At 39.8% G+C, this 21368-nt stretch overlaps 1 protein-coding gene across 4 annotated transcripts in view; it reads left to right on the top strand.

Annotated features, from left to right (window-relative positions):
- SCUBE1 (signal peptide, CUB domain and EGF like domain containing 1) overlaps window positions 1–20830 on the top strand; it is a 461934-nt gene extending 441104 nt beyond the window's left edge. For all 4 annotated transcript variants that reach the window (XM_073621953.1, XM_073621951.1, XM_073621952.1 and 1 more), the window contains 5 exons: window positions 3150–3311; window positions 3877–4074; window positions 5879–6031; window positions 6490–6569; window positions 10407–20830. In XM_073621953.1, the coding sequence (XP_073478054.1) occupies window positions 3150–3311; window positions 3877–4074; window positions 5879–6031; window positions 6490–6569; window positions 10407–10559 (746 nt within the window). In that variant the 3' untranslated portion in view covers window positions 10560–20830. The remainder of the gene's footprint in view (window positions 1–3149; window positions 3312–3876; window positions 4075–5878; window positions 6032–6489; window positions 6570–10406) is intronic.
- The last annotated feature ends 538 nt before the right edge of the window (window positions 20831–21368 follow it).

The raw sequence follows: 21368 nt of genomic DNA, 5'->3' as shown, positions 1-21368 counted from the left end.
GAATGCGGTGACGTACAACATGTACGACGGGACTAGAAAAAGGAAGTTCGGTAGCCAATAGCCAGTAGCCAATAGTTTCTGTCTCGTACTTGCTTCAGAGCATGCATCGTTTTTGGTATGTCAGAACAGCATACAGACGAGCGGTTTTCCCGATAGGAATTGGTTCCCTCTGAAAAATTTAGAACATTTTCTCTTTCTAGGTCCATCAGAATTTGACGTAAAAAGTCCGATGGGGAATACACACGATCGGAATATACGTTGAAAATCTCCCATCTGACTTTATCTGTCGGAAATTCCGCTCGTGTGTACACGGCATCATAGTTTTGTGCTTCATTTCTTTATTCTTAATGCTTAGGACTGAAAAAAATTTTAAAAAAAGTAAAAATATCAAAAAATAGTTTATACAAATATTTTGTATTCTCCCTTTGAGCCATTAGGTGAAGCCTTCGTTCATTTTTATATTTTCCAGGCACTGCCTTTGCTTCTTGGATGTAAAAAGACATTGATGCAGACAAGTGAATAGGTCAGAGCAGTGGCTTACCCTTTACCAGTCAGTAAAAAAAAAAAAAAAACCTGGGCCTGAAAGCGGGCAGCATTTGCTGTTCTTTCTCTTTAGGTAGCCCAAAATACTGTGGAAATCCAGTGTCCTGTTAAATATTTTTTGTAAACAAGGATTGTTGCTAGATAGTAAGAAGGATAACAGATCTAAAACAACACTTGCACTTTAAAATGTATTATCTCACACTTATTAAACTTTCCAAAATCACACTTTTTTTTGTTATGCTGCCCTTGGAAACAGTTAAACTTTCATTTTACCACCCTCCTGAGGGAGCTGTGCACAACCTGCAGAGAGTAATGTTACTGCCATTGCCGAGTGGTGTTGCAGCACAGCTGGCGCAGGCCTTCGGACAGCAGTCAGTGGGACCATTACTTTGGTAATAGTATGGGCATTTTACCGGAGAGCTGTGCTCAGTTAGCAGGGGTGCTACAGGCTTCCTAAACAATAGTGGTACAGCTAAAGTTGGCTGAGGACAGAGCTGCTCTCTGAGACCGCTGAGTCTCGCCAATAGCTTAGTTGGTGGCAGCTGATGGTTTTCTGCCAGCGAGCTGGAGTAACTGATAGAGAGCAGTCAGATCGTGCCTGTTAGCTGGTCAGGTAGTCCTCTATGAAATGCTTAATATACCATTATTTTTCATTTTCTTTTACTAGCCTGATGATGAGCAGAATATTTAACTCGAAGGCTAATAAATGCTATTTGCCTGGCTTTTATACTGACCGTCTGGTCTCAATACATAAATCAGTTAACAGGTTTTCGTCAAAAGAGCTCTGATCTTCATACTCATAAATGTTAGGTGTGCGGTCCCATGGTGATTCCATGGCAAATAGTAACACACAGGTCCTTTTTATAAAGGTGACAATATATCATTCCCCAATCCAATTCAAGTTCCAATCCAAAACTGATATAAGTTGCCTTATAAAACTTTGATGCCTTTGAAAAAGGATGAAGAACATGGATTCTCAAGGGAAACATAGTTACATGCTTAGATAGGAGAAAACTCTCAAAGAGGAACTCTGCCCTGAACAGTGGCAAATCATATGGTCCCTTGCAGCTAAAAGCTTTATTTTCACACTATACAAGAAAAATTCTTGCAGGGTACTATTTTTTTGGTACATGACACCATCCCATCTACATGCTATATGTTCATCAACCTCGGATCGCTGCTGGAGGTGTCTTGGAGATCAGGGCACTCTACTTCATATCTATTGGCAATGCCTATCTCTACAGCCATACTGGCGCTCAGTCCGGGATCTCCTCCATCAGTTGTTTGAGGTGGATGTTCCTTTCCATCCAAAACTATATTTACTGGGACTTCTCCCTCCTAAATTGCCTGGGCTAGCCAAAAAATTGGCCACCCATATCCGAAAGGCAGCCAGATGTTTGATAGCCCTTCAGTGGAAAAGACGGACTTCGCCGGCATTATCTGATCTCTATGCTAGGATTAAGAGGATGTAGAGGTTATGGAATCCATGACGGCCCGATTAGCTGATCAGGTAGACTGCAACAATGCGATATGGGAGCCCTGGAACCTCAGGATAGATCCCCCAAAATTACCTCAAGCCCCTTCTCTGCGCGAAAAGTAGAACATTCCAGCCCAGGAGTGACGAGCCGTATTTGTTGACCTACTCTTTATACTTCTCTTTGTTTTTGTTTTTTGCTCTTTTTACTTTTGTTTTTCCTGGATTCACTGGCTATGATAATGCAAGACGTCAGTATACTGATACCATGCTCTAGGTTGTTTTACTTGAACCTTTTTGACTACAGTGTTATGTAATCGTCTCTTGGGTTATATGTTAGATCTTCGTATATTGCTTTGACTGTTTGTATCCTCCCTCAGTTGGTTAACGGAAGCTTGCATGTTATCCAGTTAAAGTTATCTTTTTTATTTTTCTATTGAAAAATATAAAAATTTTATTAAAAATTGTCAATTATAAAAAAAAGAAAAAGGATGAAAAAATATATCATGCAGGACAAAGCAGCAGGTTCTTTTAACTTTGCCCCTTCCCAACCACACATTTGTTCTGCATTCTCCTGCTGTTCCATTAGGCAGTGCATCCAGGTATGGAAGGGAATGTGACTCACCCCCCTTTTCCCATGTGACAAAATCGTGTCTATACAGGACTTCACAGATTCATGTAAACTTGTAAAGGCTTTGTTTTCACCAGCATATAGCGCTTTTGTGTGCGAACTGGTGTTTGTCATATGCCAGTGATGAGGGGTGGTGCAGTGCAATGTTTCACTGAATCACACTGTTTTCATTTTTACTTTTTTTTAAAAAAACTTAATTGAAATGTCACAAAATGACACTTCATTCAAGCACATTGCTGCACCTGCAGTGATATGCAGTGTAGTCATTTGTGCTGCAAAGCACCACATATCACCACTGTGTTGTGAAGTGAATGAGGTACAGTATGTAGAAAAAAAATTATGTGTGTTCTAGCAGTGCCTTGTTGTGTTCTTTCTATGTGCTTTCTTTTTATATGCAGAAAAAAAAAACAGTCAACTCTTATAATGTGAACAAGCCCTAAACAGGAATGTAGCTAAAACAATTCTGTAAAATGCCATTATTCTTCAATCTTTTTGTGGCAGTACACTGCTCCCCCGGACACTTCTACAATTCTACCACGCACAGATGTATCAGGTGTCCTATTGGAACCTACCAGCCTGAGTTTGGACAGAATTTCTGTATCACCTGCCCAGGAAATACAAGCACGGACTTTGATGGTTCAACCAACGTAACACATTGCAAAAGTAGGTGTGAATTTGTTACAATGCTTTCATATGATGTGTAGCAGAGTGGTGTACATGATCCCTTGTAGCAAATCAGCAAATTCCTTACATTGTGCAACATCTTATAAAGAAAGATTAGTAGAAGTGCATAGAGCTCTCATAGGAGCTCCCCTAAACTGGAATATACAGCAATTTGCCATTGTTTAAAAACAATGGTGTTTTATCTTGTTGCCTAGTAAATATGGAATTGCTTAGACTTTAATTCAATTTTATATTAAATCCCAAAGCAAACATTCAGTCTTGAACAGTTGTACAGGCTCCTCTCCTAGGATGGGGTGCAATAAAATGCAACCTTCCTAGAAACATCCACTCCCCCCAAAATTGACAACTACCCTTCAAGGAATTTTGATATTTGCATAACTCCTCCCAAGAGCCAGCCCACTGCATCAAGGCTGAAGCAGATTAAGCGTCAGCTTGAAAGTTTTCAAACTGGAGACCAGAACTGCATCTGATATTTGGAGAGAAAGTCATCTTCTTTACAAATGTGTTTCTTCCATAACTGATAAGAGTCTGTTGTTATTCACAGACCAACACTGTGGAGGAGAATTGGGAGATTATACAGGTTACATTGAGTCTCCAAACTATCCCGGTGATTATCCAGCTCATGTGGAATGCATCTGGAACATCAACCCCCCTCCAAAAAGAAGAATACTGATTGTAGTACCAGAGATTTTTCTTCCAATCGAAGATGAGTGTGGAGATGTACTGGTGATGAGAAAAAGTGGTAAGTGAAAGATAAGTAATATTTACACCTCAACCACTTACCACGCCTGGAGCCAGCTCCTTAAGGACATGTAAACGCTGGAGGCGTTTCCTGGGCTTATCGATCAAATGATTGCTGTGATTGACTGTCACAGTGGTCACATGATGGGGAGCCCAACCTACTGGCTTCCATTGTAAACAGTGACGGTGAGCTGTGTGTCATGTGCAAGGGACCTGAGTCTGCAATAATGTGCAAATATGCTGTGCCTACTTGCACATTATGGCAAAAGTCTTGGGGACCCACAACAGGCTTTCTTTCCAGTTTAAATGAGGCCATTGCTTTGCACCACATAGGTAAAGCACAGGTTCACTCTAAAGCTCCATCTGCATATTTCTGTTAAAGCAATTCTTAAAAAAAAACACAATTCTCTTAGAATTAAGCCTGATGTACTTGTACCTTTTACCATGCATTCTCATCTTTAAGATGTTACTACAAGGCTCCGAATGCCAGGGAGATGTTGTCACTTCCCAGCATTTACAATTCCACAAAATCACACTATCTTTAATTGAATGAATGGGCTTGCAGTTAATGTGTATCCCACAGGCATTTTTGCTGTAAGGGAAAAATGATGCTGCCTTTGCTTAAACAACATGTAAGTAATCTTCCTATCATTCTGCTTTATAGGAGCCTAGGCACCCTAATTTTTAATTTTGGTGTCTAGACTGAAATTAATATCAACTTGGGAACTGGATGTTCCCAAATATGCCAGAACTCGTACTGTATGCAGGAGGCAAACATCAGCAAATTTAATAATGTAAATAAGCTGTAGGCATAATATTGTTACTGGAGATCTTGATGCTTTTCAGTAGTGGTAATGTCATGTATTACTCTTTAACAGCCTGTAGGTGGTGCTATGCACATACATTTTCAAGCCACTGAACCAAAACAATGCAGCAAATGATGTCAGACAAAGGCAGGACATCTGACGTACACACTTTTTTCAAAGTTATCGACGTATTGAAGCCATTGATTCAGATTGATGCAGACTGGCAAGGCAACTAGCATTTTCAGAAGGATGACTCGGTAATGGCAAACTACCTATTTCTCTCAGCGTCATCTTCTATAAAGAAAGCCATTTAGCCACTACTGACTTCTGTTGAAAATGCTAGTTGCCTGGCTTATTTGTGGCTCCTATGCTTTCATGGACCTGGACCTGGAACATGCATGCAGCACATGAATATGAAACTTTGGAACTGCATACTTGGTTCAGAGTCAGAAAGAATTATAGCTTTAGAGTCGGTATGACAGCCAAAGAACCAGCATATTTGAAAGTTAAGCAGTGGCAACACCATATTTTAATTTAAAGAGACCCTGCCACATAATACAACCATTTCAGAAAAGCAAATACCTGTAAGAAAGAGACTGTATACTTATCTTTCCTGCAGCCCATGCTGCTCAACTCTGCTTCATTGCATTACATGAGAAGTCCAAAGACTTTGAAAAAAGGAAGTATAAAACATAAAGTGCTCCCTGGGTGGGCAGCTAGAGGGAGGAGGGGGTCTAGGGAGCCACATACTGTATAGATCACAGATATCTCTTTTGCTGCTGAGATACTCATTAGCAAAAGGTCAAGCTTGAAAATCTCTTCTTTCTCAATACTTGCTTCATGAGGTTGTCTAAAGTTTATTTCAGTACATTCAATTTATATCTAGAGTTGTGGCTCTTCAGCTGATGAAGTTGGGGGATTTTGTATCATGTTTGTCCCTTTCAAACATAAAAAGTTATCTTAGACTTTTCTTAAGCCTTTTAAATTTTCTATTTGCAGCCTCCCCAACCTCCATAACGACATACGAGACGTGTCAAACGTATGAAAGGCCTATTGCATTCACCTCACGGTCTAGAAAACTTTGGATTCAGTTTAAGTCCAATGAAGGAAACAGTGGGAAAGGTTTCCAAGTGCCATATGTCACATATGATGGTATGATCTTTTTATATCTCATTTGTCATGTCAAAGCTTATCATTATGGGGTTGATTTACTAAAGCTGGAGAGTGCACAATCTTGTGAAGTTCTGCATAGAAACCAATCAGCTTCCAGGGTTTTTTTGTCAAAGCTTAATTGAACAAGCAATAAATGGGATGTACTTTGAAAAAACATCAAAAAGTCTGGAGCCAGTTTTGTTTTAGAATGTACCAAAATTCAGAAGACAGCTGAGAAGACTCATATTTGAAACTTATCCATGTGCTCTTATCTGTAAGAGGCACAGAGAATCCTTAAAATATTGGCCCTACACTAAAAGCCCAGGTCACGGGTCTACTGTATGGTATGCAATGATATGAGAAAGTGGATTGCCTCATTTCAAGAAATGGCTGATGTCTCTATTGTCCCATTCCACAAACCAACTAATTGAATGTTCTAATCTTCTTAACTTTGACAGAGGATTACCAGCAGTTAATAGAAGATATTGTGCGTGATGGCAGATTATATGCTTCAGATAACCATCAAGAAATTTTAAAGGTATGCTAACATTTTAAAGTCCTGCAATTCAGATCAAATAAATATATATACACACACACTGTGTGTATATACATATATGTGTGTGTGTGTGTGTGTGTGTGTATAGATATATATGTATATATATCTATGCACACACAAACCGATTTGTCAGAAAACCTTAACTTTCCTATGGGACAGAATACTACAATACACTCCCATAAATGCTGGCCATTGATTGATTGCAACCAAGATTTGTTAATTTGCACACACAAAGTATTTTTCCTAACAAATTCTTTCAAGACCATGTTGCAAAAATGAATACACCGTGGCCCCAATTAAAATCTTAGGAGCAAAGCTAAATGTTAGACAAGAAAATCCTAATTAACAAGAATTCAACTACAGGTGAGTCTAATTATTCATCAACCTCTTCCCGACCGCTGCACGATGATATACATCGGCAGAATGGCACGGGTGGGCAAAAGGGCGTACAGGTACGTCCCCTCTAAGAAGCTGTGCTGCGGGCGCTCTGCCTAGTAACATGACAGAGATCACTGCTCTTTGTCATCGAGAGCAGTGATCGCTGTCATGTGTTTTGAAGCCCACCCCCCCCAACAGTTAGAATCACTCCCTAGGACACACTTAACCCCTTCACTGCCAGTGTCATTTACACAGTAATCCGTGCATTTTTATAGCACTGATCGCTGTATAAATGACAATGGTCCCAAAATAGTGTCAAAAGTGTCCGATGTGTCTGCTATAATGTCACAGTCACGATAAAAATTACAGATCGCCGCCATTACAAATAAAAAAAAAATAATAATAAAAATGCCATAAAACTATCTCCTATTTTGTAGATGCTATACATTTTGCGCAAACCAATAAATATACGCTTTTTTTTTTGCTAATAATATGTAGAAGAATACATATCGGCTTAAACTGAGTAAAAAATTGTTTTTTATATATATGTTTGGGGGGTATTTACTATAGCAAGAAGTAAAAAATATTGCTTTTTTTTCAAAATTGTCACTCTTTTTTTGTTTATAGCGCAAAAAATAAGAACTGCAGATGTGATCAAATACCACCAAAAGAAAGCTCTATTTGTCGGAATAAAGGACGTCAATTTTGTTTGGGTACAACGTCGTATGACCACGCAATTGTCAGTTAAAAATGACGCAGTGCTGAATCACAAAAAGTGCTCTGGTCAGGAAGGGGGCAAATCCTTCCAGGGCTGAAGTGGTCAACCACTTCAGCTGCAGAAGGTTTCACTCCCTTCCTGACCAGAGCATTTTTTGCGATACTGCACTGCGTTGCTTTAAGTGAAAATTGCGTGGTTGTACGATGCTGTACCCAAACAAAATTTATTGTCTTTTTTTTTCTCCCACAAATAGATCTTTCTTTTTGGTGGTATTCACTCTCCTCTGCGGTTTATTTTTTTTGCGCTATAAACAAAAAAAAAGCGTCATTTTTTAATTTTTTCTTCATTTTTTACACTCTGCCGTAAAACATAACCAATAAAAAATGTAAAAAATCTAATTTCTCAATCAATTTAGGCCAATATGTATTCTGCTACATGTTTTTGGGGAAAAAATATCACAATAAACATATATTGATTGGTTTGCGCAAAAGTTATCGTGTCTACAAACTATGGGATAGATTTATGGACTTTTTTATTTAATTTTAGTTACTAGTAATGGCAGAGATCAGCGATTTTTAGTGGGTCTGCAACATAGCGGCGAACACTTTTTGGGGTGACACCAATACAGTCAATACAGTTATTAGTGCTAAAAAAATGCAGTCACTGTATAAATGACACTGGCAGGGAAGGGGTTAACATCAGAGGCGATCAAAGTGCTAAATGTGTGCGATGGGGGTGCTTGAGTGTATGGTTTGACTGGAGGAAGAGAGAGATCCGTGTGCCTGCTTAGCAGGAACGCAAGATCTCCCTCTTCCTCACTGAACGCCGATCTGCCTTGTTAACAGACCGCCGTTCTGCCGCTTTACGAACGATCGCCGACATCATGTCCGCCGGACCCGCTGATTGGCTCCCTCAGTGTCCAATCACAGCGGGAGTGGGTTGCTGGCGACGCCCGCGCCCCAGACCCGAAAGAAGCAAACAGCGTACAGGTACGTTGTTTCATGCAGCCAGGCCACCCTGCCGCAGTATATGTGCGGTGGGCGGTCCAGAAGTAGTTAAACAGGTGTCCAGCAGACAGTTGATTTATAAGAGGATGTTACTTAACAAAGAGAACCTTTTCCCATTTAATAGTGTCAGCAATGGCACCACATGGAAGAGAAATGTCACAAGGCCTGGGAAAGAAAGTAATTTTTTTACACAAAGCTGAAAGCTACAAGAAGATCAGCAAAGCTTTACTTATCAGTCAGAATACTGTAGCAAAATTGATACAAAAATGTAACAAAGATGGAACTGCAACCATGCCGTCCACGAATGTTAAAATCTCGTCAGGAGCGTCTTCTGATGAGAAGGGTTGAAGAAAATTGCCATGCAAGTTCACTGCAGTTAGCTAAAGAAGTAGAAAGCCAAAGTGTGGTGATTGTTTCCCATCACACAATACGACGTACACTGCAGTGGAGTGGCATGCATGGGTGTTGAAAAGGTTGTGTGTGATTCTGCGTAGAGGAATGTACAAGGCAGATGAGAGATATAAGAGAGAAATGCTGCCCCTACAAAATACTACCACCTGGAGTGGAGTACAGATAAATGCATGGGTGCTGTCCACGAAGGAAGCTTTTCCTAAAGCCTATGCACAAAAAAGCCTGCCTAGAAAGAGAAGATGACTACTGGGACTCTGTACTCTGAAGTGATGAGACCAAGATAAATGTTTTTGGAACTGATGGCTTCAAAACTGTATGGCGTTGCAAAGGTGAGGAGTACAAGGAAAAATGAATGGTGCCTTTAGTGAAACATGGTGGTGGCAGTGTCCTCCTGTGGGTCCGCATGAGTGCTGCTGGTGTTGGGTAGCTGCATTTCATTTATCGTATCATGAATTCACAGATGTACTGCTCTGTATTGAAAGAGAAGATGCTACCTTAACTCCGTACCCTTGGTCGTCGTGCACTTTTACAACATGACGATCAAAAACACACATCTAAGGCCACTGTTGCATTTCCGAAGAAGAGCAGGGTGAAAGTGATTCAGTGGCCAAGTACTGTATGTCTCCTGATCTGAACCCAATCGAAAACCTATGAGGAATTCTGAATAGACAAGTTGAGCATCACTCTCCATCCAGAATCCAGGCTCTAAAAGAGGTCGTTCTTGAGGAATGGAAAAAGATAGATGTTGTAATATGTCGCCAACTGGTTCATTGCATGCCTTGAAGACTCGGTGCTGTCCTTACAAATCATGGAGGTCATACAAAATAGTAGATGTAGTAGTTTTTGTTGTGGGGTGTATTCATTTTTTCATCAACTAAATTGAGTAAAACTTAAGGTTTTGAAATCTAATTTATAATTTTAACCTTACTTTCATGTAGTAAGCTAAACAAATGTTCTATAAAACTCAGTTTTGTCAAAATCTTGGGAATTTTTCTTGTCTTCATTGAGATATTGATTAAAATCTTACTTTTTAAAAGGGGTGTTCTCATTTATGCTGAGCTTTGTGTGTGTATGTGTGTGTATATATATATATATATATATATATATATATATATATATATATATATATATATATATATAGGAGTTCTTATGTATGTCAGTTCATGTAACAAAATATTAAAATATCTATGCATTTTCTTTAGGGGATATAGATTATTCTATGTTGATCTTGATAGCCAGTGTCAGCGATGTTCTGTTCTTACCGAGAAACTCTGAAATAAACTTTATTTTCTGACTTTCCTGCAGGACAAGAAGCTGATCAAGGCTCTATTTGACGTCTTAGCACACCCCCAAAACTACTTTAAGTACACACCACCTGAAACAAAAGAGATGTTCCCACGATCTTTCATTAAACTACTTCGGTCAAAAGTGTCCAGATTTTTACGGCCTTATAAATAGCTTTATTTTAATTAGTTAATTTGGTTTTTTTATTTTTTTATTTTTTTGCATTGTTTTTTTCTCCCTGGTCCACCCAAACACTTTGTCCCTCCCTGTCGTAGAAACTGTTACACGTGAACGACTTTGTCTTCATTCTTCCATTCTTTTGGAGGAAAAAAGGGCTTTTTAAGAAACATTATTTTATGGACGCCTCTTAATTTTTTTTTTTTTTGTCTTTGGCTTTGGAATTTTCCAGAAAAAAAAAGCTTCTGTTCTTCCATATTCTGGATTGAAGACTTTCAAAGCTGCAGTATCATTACATCTATTAAATATGCATGCTGCCATGTACAAAAGTATTCAAGCCGTTCCGTAGACGACCAAACCCCCAAGGTATAAACTGTTAAGCAACGTGTTTTCTAAAATTCAGTTTCAAGGAAGAGCAGACAAGAAAAGAAAACTGTAGGGAATATGACATTTTCTTCAAGGTCTTTGGAGGTCATAAAAGTGGATATCATAGAAAGTTAAATGGCCTCTATGTTTGACCTGGCAAATTGGCAGTTTGTCTACCTTTTCTTTAAGAAGATGGAATTACTGCAAATGTTCCTGAACATGTTCCTTTCTTCACCTTACCCCCCACACACACCCTTTTTTTTATTACCCCTGCTTATGGGTGGTGTTTTCTGCACCATTCAGATACTAACCCACCTAGCGGATCCAGCGTTGTCCCACCATGTTGTTGGTTACGTCATCGAGAGACCCGTCGGCTCTTCAGTGTCTCCCAATGACGCCCCGCTAGGCCCACTCCCCTCCTCCTTTCTGAATAAAAGACTAAGGCCTCCTGGAAGTTGTGACGTGCATATCCCAGGAGGCACAGCAAGCACTGTGTACGTGATTCACCTAGGCAAGTGACGTGCATGTGAGAGTGGGCCACACAGTTCACACAAAAAAGTAAAAAAAAAAAACCTATGTAGAGGAGGGGAGGACGGGTGAAGAGAGGTCAACTTTATGTAAAGGGTGAAGATCAACTTTAAAGGAGAACTCCCGTAACAGATGCTTCCCGGAATACATATATAGTATTAGGGTATCTTCCACTTTTTTTTGCAATTAAGTATCTGTACTAAAGTTGCTCATTTCTCACTCAGTCGAGTTAGATTTGCAGATAAGCATCATGACAGGATATGGGCGTGTCAGCAGTTGGCTCAAATTCAATTGTGTTCAGTGATGGGTGGCATCACAGAGAGGCTTTCCTTGCTGTTATAGGTTCCACACTTTTTTGGTACTGATTTTTTTTTTTTTTTTTTAGAGTAATGGTTAATCCTGAAGCAAGGGGCAGATTTAAATTGATAGCCGTCCGTGTAGCATAATGGGTGACCAATGGTTTGTCTGGAGTTTGTTAAGCGGTTATTCATGGTTTTAAATAAGGATTTCCCCAGCCCCCTACATAGCAAGGATCATGAAACCACCTACCACTGTCATAGAAGCTTAATATCCGTGGTGAAATGTTGACACAGTACAGATGCCTCTTAGTCTCTCTGTGGCTTGCTAGTGCCCTATATTCCAAGTTCCAATAAGCCGGCGCACAATATTGTTGTTTTTTTAGTTTCTTTTTTTTTTTTATTTCAGTTGGTTTAAGAAACTACCTGCAAACAAGTATTATGGCAAGAGAGTGACGTGTGTAGTATAAATAATATTTTAAATTGCACTTGAATTTTGTATGTGTTGGTTAGGGGGAAGAGCTGCATTTTTATATATATATTTTTTTTTTATTTCATGTTTTAGGGATCTAATCTAAACCAAAAATTGTAAGGACTGTATAGTATTTTTAATGTTCAGTTGGACAGTGTATAGAGTGACGTCAGTGCTCAAAGTGCAGTAACTCACATTTTGGCTAAAGTCATATCAGTAATTGACAAACTAATACTTACCACTTGTGCAGATTATGCAGCTGCACAAGGCCCCTCTGAGACCTCCCATTACATAGTAAAAAAGGTTTTCATGCTTGGGTGGTAGATGGATGGGGCCCCCAAAAACTGTTCTCACTATCCGCCACTGACTGCACTTTCTACCTTATTGCAGAGCTTTTGTCAGATGCAGATTACAACACCCAAAAAAAGCTGGATAGAGGTCATATGCCATTGTATATGATGTCATTTTGGCACAGTTTTATAGCAGTTATGCAGCAAAAAAGGGTACTTATGAATGTAAATAAAGTTTGTGGAGTCGGAAATTGTTGGCAGATTATCGTTGCGCTCTGCTGCTTAAGTAAACAGTCTGACCATATCCGCCACTGCCAACAAGGGCACTGACCAGTCGACATGCATGTTAGGTGACAGGAGATTCTTTGAAGGTATCCAAATGTTTAGCGCAAACACTTTCCTATGACCAGCTAAATGCAAATACTGATTTGTTTTTTGGAGGAACAGGGCAGGCTATCCCCCACCATATCCTTACAGTTCTCAGACACAGGCAGGGTTTACAAAGCTTGACTTTTTAGCTGAGCTGCTGGTGTCACTGGAAGGATCCACTGGTGGGTGCAGGAAGCAAATGCTGTATAAGCCAACTCCTAGTGGACTCTCAATAGCAATATATGAAGAGTGCACTTCAGCATGTGCTATTAAACACATGGATGAGAGGTCAGGCTAGGCCTGTTTAGTGCTTGGAGATGTCTTTGCCAGGGCCCAGCTATAAAGGTATAGCAGTAGATTGAACCCTGCTTGACTTCAGCAAAAAGTGAATATTAATCTCTATAGTGTTAACAACAGAATATCACATTGAAGTTGTTTTTAAGTTAAAGCTCACATTCAGCTGGTTTGTTTTGTTAGTTTTGCATAGACTTGGGAAGTGTTAAGCCATCTGTTGGGTTTAATAATTGTTGGCGACCTCAAAGGGGAGATTTTACCTCTACCTGTCCTTTGACAGCAGGATAGGAAATAAGTGGTTGTCACCAGGCTCGGAAATATACAGATAATAATATTACCCCTTTTAACTCATTAACATTTTACTTTAACCATCTCAATACAGGGCATTTTAACCCCCTTCTTGCCCAAGCCATTTTTCAGCTTTCAGCGCTGTCACACTTTGAATGACAACACGCAACACTGTACCCAAATGCAATTTTTATTATTTTTTCCCCACAAATAGAGCATTATTTTGGTGGTATTTGATCACATCTGCGTTTTTTATTTTTTGCGCTATAAACAAAAGAAAAGGGACAAGTTTGAAAAAAAACACAATATTTTTTACTTTTTGTTATAATAAATATCCATTTTTTTTTTAACAAATTTTTTCCTCAGTTTAGGCCGATACTTATTCTTCTACATATTTTTGGTAAAAAAAATAGCAATAAGCGTATATTGATTGGTTTGCGCAAAAGTTATAGCGTCTACAAAATAGGGGATAGATTTATAGCATTTTTATAATTATTTTTTTTTTTTACTAGTAATGGCGGCGATCTGCGATTTTTTTATTGTGACTGCGATATTGCGGCGGACACATCAGACACTTTTGACACACTTTTGGGACCATTCACATTTATACAGCGATCCGTGCTATAAAAATGCACTGATTACTGTATTAATGTGACTGGCAGGGAAGGGGTTAACACTAGGAGGTGATCGAGGGGTTAACTGTGTTCCTAGGGAATATTTCTAACTGAAGGGGGAGGGGACTCACAAGGGGAGGAGACCGATCTGTGTTGCTCTGTACTGACAACACAGATCGGTCTCCTCTCCTCTCTGACAGGACGTTTACATACACACAGATCCACGTCTTGCCGTGTTACCGGGCAATCGCGTGTTCCCGGCGGACATCACGGCCACGGGCACGCGCATCGGGTGCCCAGTGACACGGCCGGCGCTCGCGATTGCCGGCTGGCAGTGTGCGCGCACCCCCTGGTGGGCAGGGAAGGCGAGGGCGTCATATGACGCCCTCCCAGAATGAGATCCGCGCCGCCTGGCCATCATATGACAGCCGGCGGGCGGCAAGCGGTTAGAAGTTGTCTTTGTGGCAGTTTGTGTCCCACTGGGAGATCACTTTCTGTAGGAAAAACAAGGGGTAAATCTCCCCAATGATCAAAACTGTTTAATTCTGTGCCATACAGTATAGCAACCAACTCAGTGTAGTTGCTGAAGTGATCATCAACAGATAGTACTGTCATGAAGGAACTGCAGAAATCTTAATGTAATCGGCACACACAAACATTTCCAAGCAAATGGTTTTAGGCCCCATTCACACCTGAGCAATTTTCTGCTTGTAGCTTGTAGCTCTAAAATGCTCAACAAGCCAAATTTTATTCATTTCAATGGCCCTTGTTCACATCTGAGCATTCTGTAGCCTGAAGCAAAATGCCTGTCACTCAAAAAAGTACATGAGCTTCTTTTTGTCAGATTACAAGCATTTTTTGCCCCATAGTTTAATAGAACTGCCTTAAAACGTGCAACTTTTTTTGTTCATTCTCTGCTCAAACAGCAGCTCTCCACCCCTAATCTCCTCCAACTAGTGCTTTCTATTGGCTAAACAAAAATGCCCGATGCTGTTTAACACTTGTAATATGCTTTGTAATACACTTCCAAAATCGCTAAAAAAACTCAAAAAACACCTGAAAATCGATCTTCTCAGGTGTGAACAGAGCCTTATTGTTGCCACATAGCAAAAGACGTTTCAACATTTAGGGGCCTTAAAAATCCCCTCATCAAGGCAACAGTGACTGTTGGCCTAAAGAAAGGGTCCTTGGAGGTTCTCAAAACAGCCCCCTTTTTTTCGATTTGGCAAGGATAAATCCAATTGCTTGGAACTTTTTGGGTGTATTAATGACATCATAAGATATCTTCAGTCTCCCCAGTAGGAACACAGACATCAGTAAATATCTAACAGCTGATCCAGTGCTTTCTGTTCTTTGTCTAAAACTAGAATTAAAGTTTGGACTGGACTTGGACTTTAAAAGGCCCAGGAGCAGTCTTGGTCCTCATAGATGGGCAGACAAAGCTTTAATGTTATTTCCCACAAGAATGCTAAGAATGAGTACTAATCCCTCTAGAGAGCAGCGAGTCTGGACTCATCCACCACTGCAGCCACCATAAAAGCCTTTAGCAATTGATACTTCTAGGAGTGTTGATTGTCTGCATTCCATGCCGCTAACTATGGTTCTTTCCTTTGACACTGACATCACTATGAACTCCACAGTTTGTTATGTAATGTTTATCACAGATGGTGAATGATTTGTCCATTCTGTGAAAAATTTTGCCTGTATCGTCTCTAAATTTTATAAATTTCTTTTTGGGCCTTTTTATAGGTGTATTTTATTTGGTGTATATTTTTACACAGAAAAAAAAAAACTCCTTAAGGGCCATTTTAAGTTTTTTGCACCCTAAAAACCACCGGGAAACCAACTCAAGGGTCCATGCACACTAGGCTTAAAAAAACGCTGCTTCTACAGTTGCATTTTGCTCTCCTGCCTGTAGAAGCAGCTCAAAGTTATCCTGTGTGTCCTTGCACATTAGGACGTTTAGAGGCATATTTTAAGCTCAATGTTTAGAGGCAGAAAAAAAACCTTCTGGATTGCGTTTTTGAAAGGAGCTTTCAGGCAGAAAAACTGCTCAATGCTCCTAAACATGACATGCAGGAGAGTTTGCTCTCCTACACGAAAAGCAAATGCCCATAAACTTTCCTAAACTCTTGTGCAATATAAGCTACTATGAGTATTTTTTATGCTGCTTTTTCTGCCAGAGGTTCTGGCATTTTTTTGCCCTTAGTGTGCATTGACCATAATTCTGCTTTAGCCCTTTACTCCAATGTATTTTGGTGAAATGACCCAAATAGCCAAAATTTTGTTGCAATTTCAGTGAACCAAAACCTGTCAATTTCGGTCATACCTTGTTCAAAATCTTTCCTACTTTGTCCAAAAAAAAAATGGATTTCCACTGCAATCAAACCTCTCAATAAAGCTGGAAGCATAAAATCCCATGATACTGCAGTCCAGTCCATTGCAGGAGTGCAAAGTAGGTGAATGATTTGTTTACAAATGGCCTTCTAAAGCCATTTGTGTTGGGGGGCAGGATGCTGGAAAAAAAGCGGACCTTTCATTTGCCATATGGCAAATTCATGAATGTGTAGTGAGACTTGCCTGATACAAAAATGAATCTCAATTGAAGGGCTTTTTGAAACATTTAGTGATTAAGAGCAGCAAATAGTCAAAATGTTTCAGGGGGGAACAAAATACCCCACCCCCCCTTCTTTTGGGTTTGAGCAGTCAATGTTAATATAATCACAAAAGAATGGACAAGGGGACCTGTGTTAAGGATATATAACATCTCCAGATGACACTAAAGGCAGATGGGTTTTTTTGGGGGGGGGCTGTTTCCTCCTGAAACTTGTTGGATGTATTTGATGCTCTTAGCCAATAAATGTTTGAAAAAGTGTTTCAAGTGAGATTAACTTTTGTACCAGGTACCCCTCTGTACACATCCAAGGATTTACCATCTGGTGAGCGCCTTCTTTGTCCCTATCAAAGAAGTTGCAGCCTAAAACCAGAACAAGGTCCACCTATACTATATTTCAATCATGTATTTATTTCTTTGAAAGAATAATCACTTTTTATATGTGATCCATCATAACCAACTTTCACTTTTATGGGTCCAGCCCTATCACACACATACTTTAATCTGCTGTTTTTGGTGCCATACTCTTATATTCGTTGCCTGCTGATATTAGAAGGCAAAAATGAGAGTGATAATGGTGTAGCGTCACATATGGCAACCCATCACATTTCGCTACCCGCTGGAGTGCGCATGCGCGACGACGCCATATGCGTTCCAACACTTTTAGGACAAAACTCCAACCCTAAGTCCAGGTTCAAGCCCCACCATCCAAGTGGACATAGAGTCAGATTATAATTATGCCGAGCGAAGCGAGGCCGTGCCCGAAGCGTGGCAAGCAAAGCGAGCCCGTGATGTGTGTGGAGTTTTGTCGTAAAAGTGTTGGAACGCATATGGCGGTGGCGCGCATGCTCACTCCAGCGGATAACGAAATGTGATGGGTCGCCATATGTGACGCTACAATGGCAGACGCACCCAGCCCCCTTTGTATACTACGGCCAATATTTAAAAAGAATGTGAAAGAACACTTCTTAGCTGAGCAGGTGTAGCTAAGTTTGCTATTAATAATACCATTCAACCAAAACTTTTGATCTCATTTTAGATATAGACCTATCTGTCAGGTTTTTTTGCCACGTGTGTTTCTGTTGGAGAGATTTGCACTCGCCTTCTGCCAGGACAGGAAGTAATGGGAAATCTCTCTAATGGGAACACAAACAGATTTTTAGTAGCGTGGAGAGGGGTTAGAATTTCAGACAATGTTTTTCTTGCCTTCTGCTCTGGTGAAGGGACAGAAAGCAAAGAATCTCCCCAATGGGATCACAGACTGACCAAAAAAACTGATCTCAAGCCCTTTCTTCAGTCTTGCACAGTTGTGTGAGAATTGCTTACTCTGATTTCATTGCACACTGTGTCCTCTTTGCAAAATGCATTTGAAGCTGCAGCAAGTCAGATAGAACTTACCTAATTATTAGCATTATCTAGCGGTTTCCTCCTCAGCCTGGCTGTCCCTGGCCTGCCCCTTTCATTCATTGTATTTCAGTACTTTAAAACATGGAGGCTCAGCATCACATGTGGTTGTTACCTAGGGTGGTCTGCATGCAAATGCATCCTGCATAGGAACACCCACTCACCTAGACTAACATCCACTCATCGAGGCATTTTGATATTTAGCTCCTCTCAAGAGCCAGCCCACTGCTTGGGGCTCTTAAAAGAGTACTGATGCAGGAAACTATGTTCACCACTCTGCCGACCCCTCCCACTAGCCATGGTTTGCTTGCATTGCCTATCAAGGAAAGTACAGTATAAGCAGATTAAAATTCAACTTTAAGCAGTTAAAACAACATATGTGGATCTAAAAGACTGATGTGCAAATTGTACTTATAGAGCCTATATTTTACATGAACTGCGCAATTGCAATTTAGATTTTTATGCAATTGAGAGAAAATATGCAAACATGACTGAATTTCCAGCAATTGCTAAATAAAAAGTGTAAAAAATAATAAAATAAAGTAAAAAGACCTCCATCTGACCAGCATGGGCCTAAGCTGTTATGCCCCGTACACATGATCGGACATTGATCGGACATTCCGATAACAAAATCCATGGATTTTTTCCGACGGGTGTTGGCACAAACTTGTCTTGCATACACACGTCACACAAAGTTGTTGGAAAATCTGATCGTTCTGAACGCGGTGGCGTAAAACACGTACGTCGGGACCATAAACAGGGCAATAGCCAATAGCTTTCGTCTCTTAATTTATTCTGAGCATGCGTGGCACTTTGTCCGTCGGATTTGTCTACACACAATCGGAATTTTAAGGATCGGATTTTGTTGTCGGAAAATTTTATAGCCTGCTCTCAAACTTTGTGTGTCGGAAATTCCGATGGAAAAAGTCAGATGGAGCCCACACACGGTCGGATTTTCCGACAACACGCTCCGATCGCACATTTTCCGTCGGAAAATCCGACCGTGTGTACGGGGCATTAGATGCCTGAAGGAACTGCATCCTTCAATACAACTTTGTCCTTTGATGTCACTGGGGGCAGGTTAAGAAATTAAAGGAGGGAGCTGGGTGGTTGCTAGGAGCAACACAGCTTTTATTTCCCCCATTTTCCTACAAAATGAGGGTCAGTGTTCTCATTCATGTGGTAAATGTTTTTGTGCATGTTCTTCCCTTTTGTTATTTTACATTTTCTAATGTCATCTCATTTTTTTTTTTGTATTTTCCAAAAACATGGCGAACATTCCCATCCCCAGTAATGTACAGAAAACTATTTGAAAAAAAAAAAACTCTTTTTTTCTTTGGTACCTGATTATATACAGTTACATTGTAGTGTGTATTTTTTATTTATTCTGCCCTTAGTCTAGTGTTACCAGTGGATTCACTTTTACAAGGACATTTTTAAGGAAAAAGTGGTAACACACCTAAAGCTTGGGCAGCCATTTTGGGGATGGAAGACCTGCTCAGCCAGTCGGTTATCTGTACTACCTCAGCCCACTATGGAGTTTGTGCATTAAAATGGAACTAAACCCATCGAATTAACAGTTTAAAAATACAGCATGTTTGGGGAATATAACTATCACATTGTTTGCGCTCTCGTCCAAACTGACAAAACCATCCAATGGCTGGTGTTATAACTGATCACATGTGAAGAATCATGGCAGTTACAGATCAAACTGAGGCTAAGATGGCAGCTTCCTTAACTGAAAACAATAAGGGGGTTTAGTTCCACTTTAAAACAGTTATAAATTACCAGTTGCTCATAGCAACCAGCTTCTCCCTGACATGGGTCTAGTGCAGCATGGGAGATCCTGATTGGTTTTGGTTGCCAATATCAATCACCATTCAACTTTTTAGATACAAATGCAAAATTTGGTATGAAAGTGACTGAAGTGTACTGGTCAACATTGCTGATAGATTATTCATCCTTTGCTCATGTAAGCAAGTGCCTGAAAGAAGGTTATTGTTGCCCACAGCAACACATCATCCCTCTATTATTCTTCCATTTTTCCTTGCAGACATAAAAGGGGCATTCTAGTTGTTCTGAACAGCTAAAATGTTTCCCTCAGAAAGTTCTACACAGAAAAACCTTCCTTACAGGAGACTCAAAATGGCTGCCCCAGGTGCAGCAAGCCATTACCTCAACCTACACACACACCCAGAGTCAATTTCCTGGGGTGACTTTTTTTTGGGGGGGGGGGGGGTGTCACACTAATATTACTGAGGTATTGGGCAGCAAAAATGGCTATTACTTCCATGATACCTGTAACAAAAGGTGTTTTTAGGTCATAGTTTAATTGTCTTTCAATAAGATAAATATTATTTTTTATTTTCTCCTAAATTGTTTCCTAATATCAAATTTGCTTTTTATGTAGAAATGCACTCTTGCCAAAGCATGTCTTAAGTCTGCCATATTGTAAAAGTGAATCCATCTCTCAAATTATGTCTTGTAATATACATCCATAAATGTACATATGTTGTCTTAGTTGTAATATTTAAACCTTTTGTTATAATTTTAAAAAATAAAAAGGTCAAATATATATGTAAAACAACACACTTTTTTTTTTTTTTTTTGCTTACGGCTTAAAATTATAACTCTGTATGATACTTTTAGACAGACTGCCAGTCTCGTTGTACCATAAACAAGTTTGCATTTGAATTGTCAAGACTGTAATAAAAAATTGACTTTAATTTTAAAGCTGTTTCTTGTTTATTTTAAGGTGCATGAATTCTAATACAGGGTAAATGTCGTCAAGGCCCACTATGATGAAGATTGCTGTATTCTGGGTTCTGTGGGTTAATATCTGTAATAAAGACATGATTGAGACTTTTAATTACATTAAGGGTGTGACTATGGTTCAGGAGGGAAGTATATTTAATATGAAGCGAAGAACAAGAACACGGGGCATGACCTCAGGCTAACAGAAACTTAGAAAGTATTATTTTATGGAAAGAGTAGTTGATGCTTGGAATAGACTTCCAGGAGAGGTAGTGAGCTGGTCAATGGTAAGTGGCTTTAAACATGCTTGGCACAATCATAGACAAAAAGGTTAGCCTGCATTTACACATGAGCGGAACGATTTTCAGGCTTTTTTTTTTTTTTAGAGCATTTTTGCAAGTGTATAGTATATGAGTGTGTTAGAAGTTTATTACAAGCATTTTGCATGTGTATTCAAGCTTCAGGCATTTTTGTTTTAGCCAATGCAAAGCATTAGGTGCAGGAGATGAGTTAATTT

The sequence above is a fragment of the Aquarana catesbeiana genome, linkage group LG03 (assembly GCF_042186555.1).
Source record: "Aquarana catesbeiana isolate 2022-GZ linkage group LG03, ASM4218655v1, whole genome shotgun sequence".
Classification (NCBI taxonomy): domain Eukaryota; kingdom Metazoa; phylum Chordata; class Amphibia; order Anura; family Ranidae; genus Aquarana; species Aquarana catesbeiana.
Note: the sequence above shows the minus strand (reverse complement) of the source record. Positions and strands in the feature narration are given on the sequence as shown.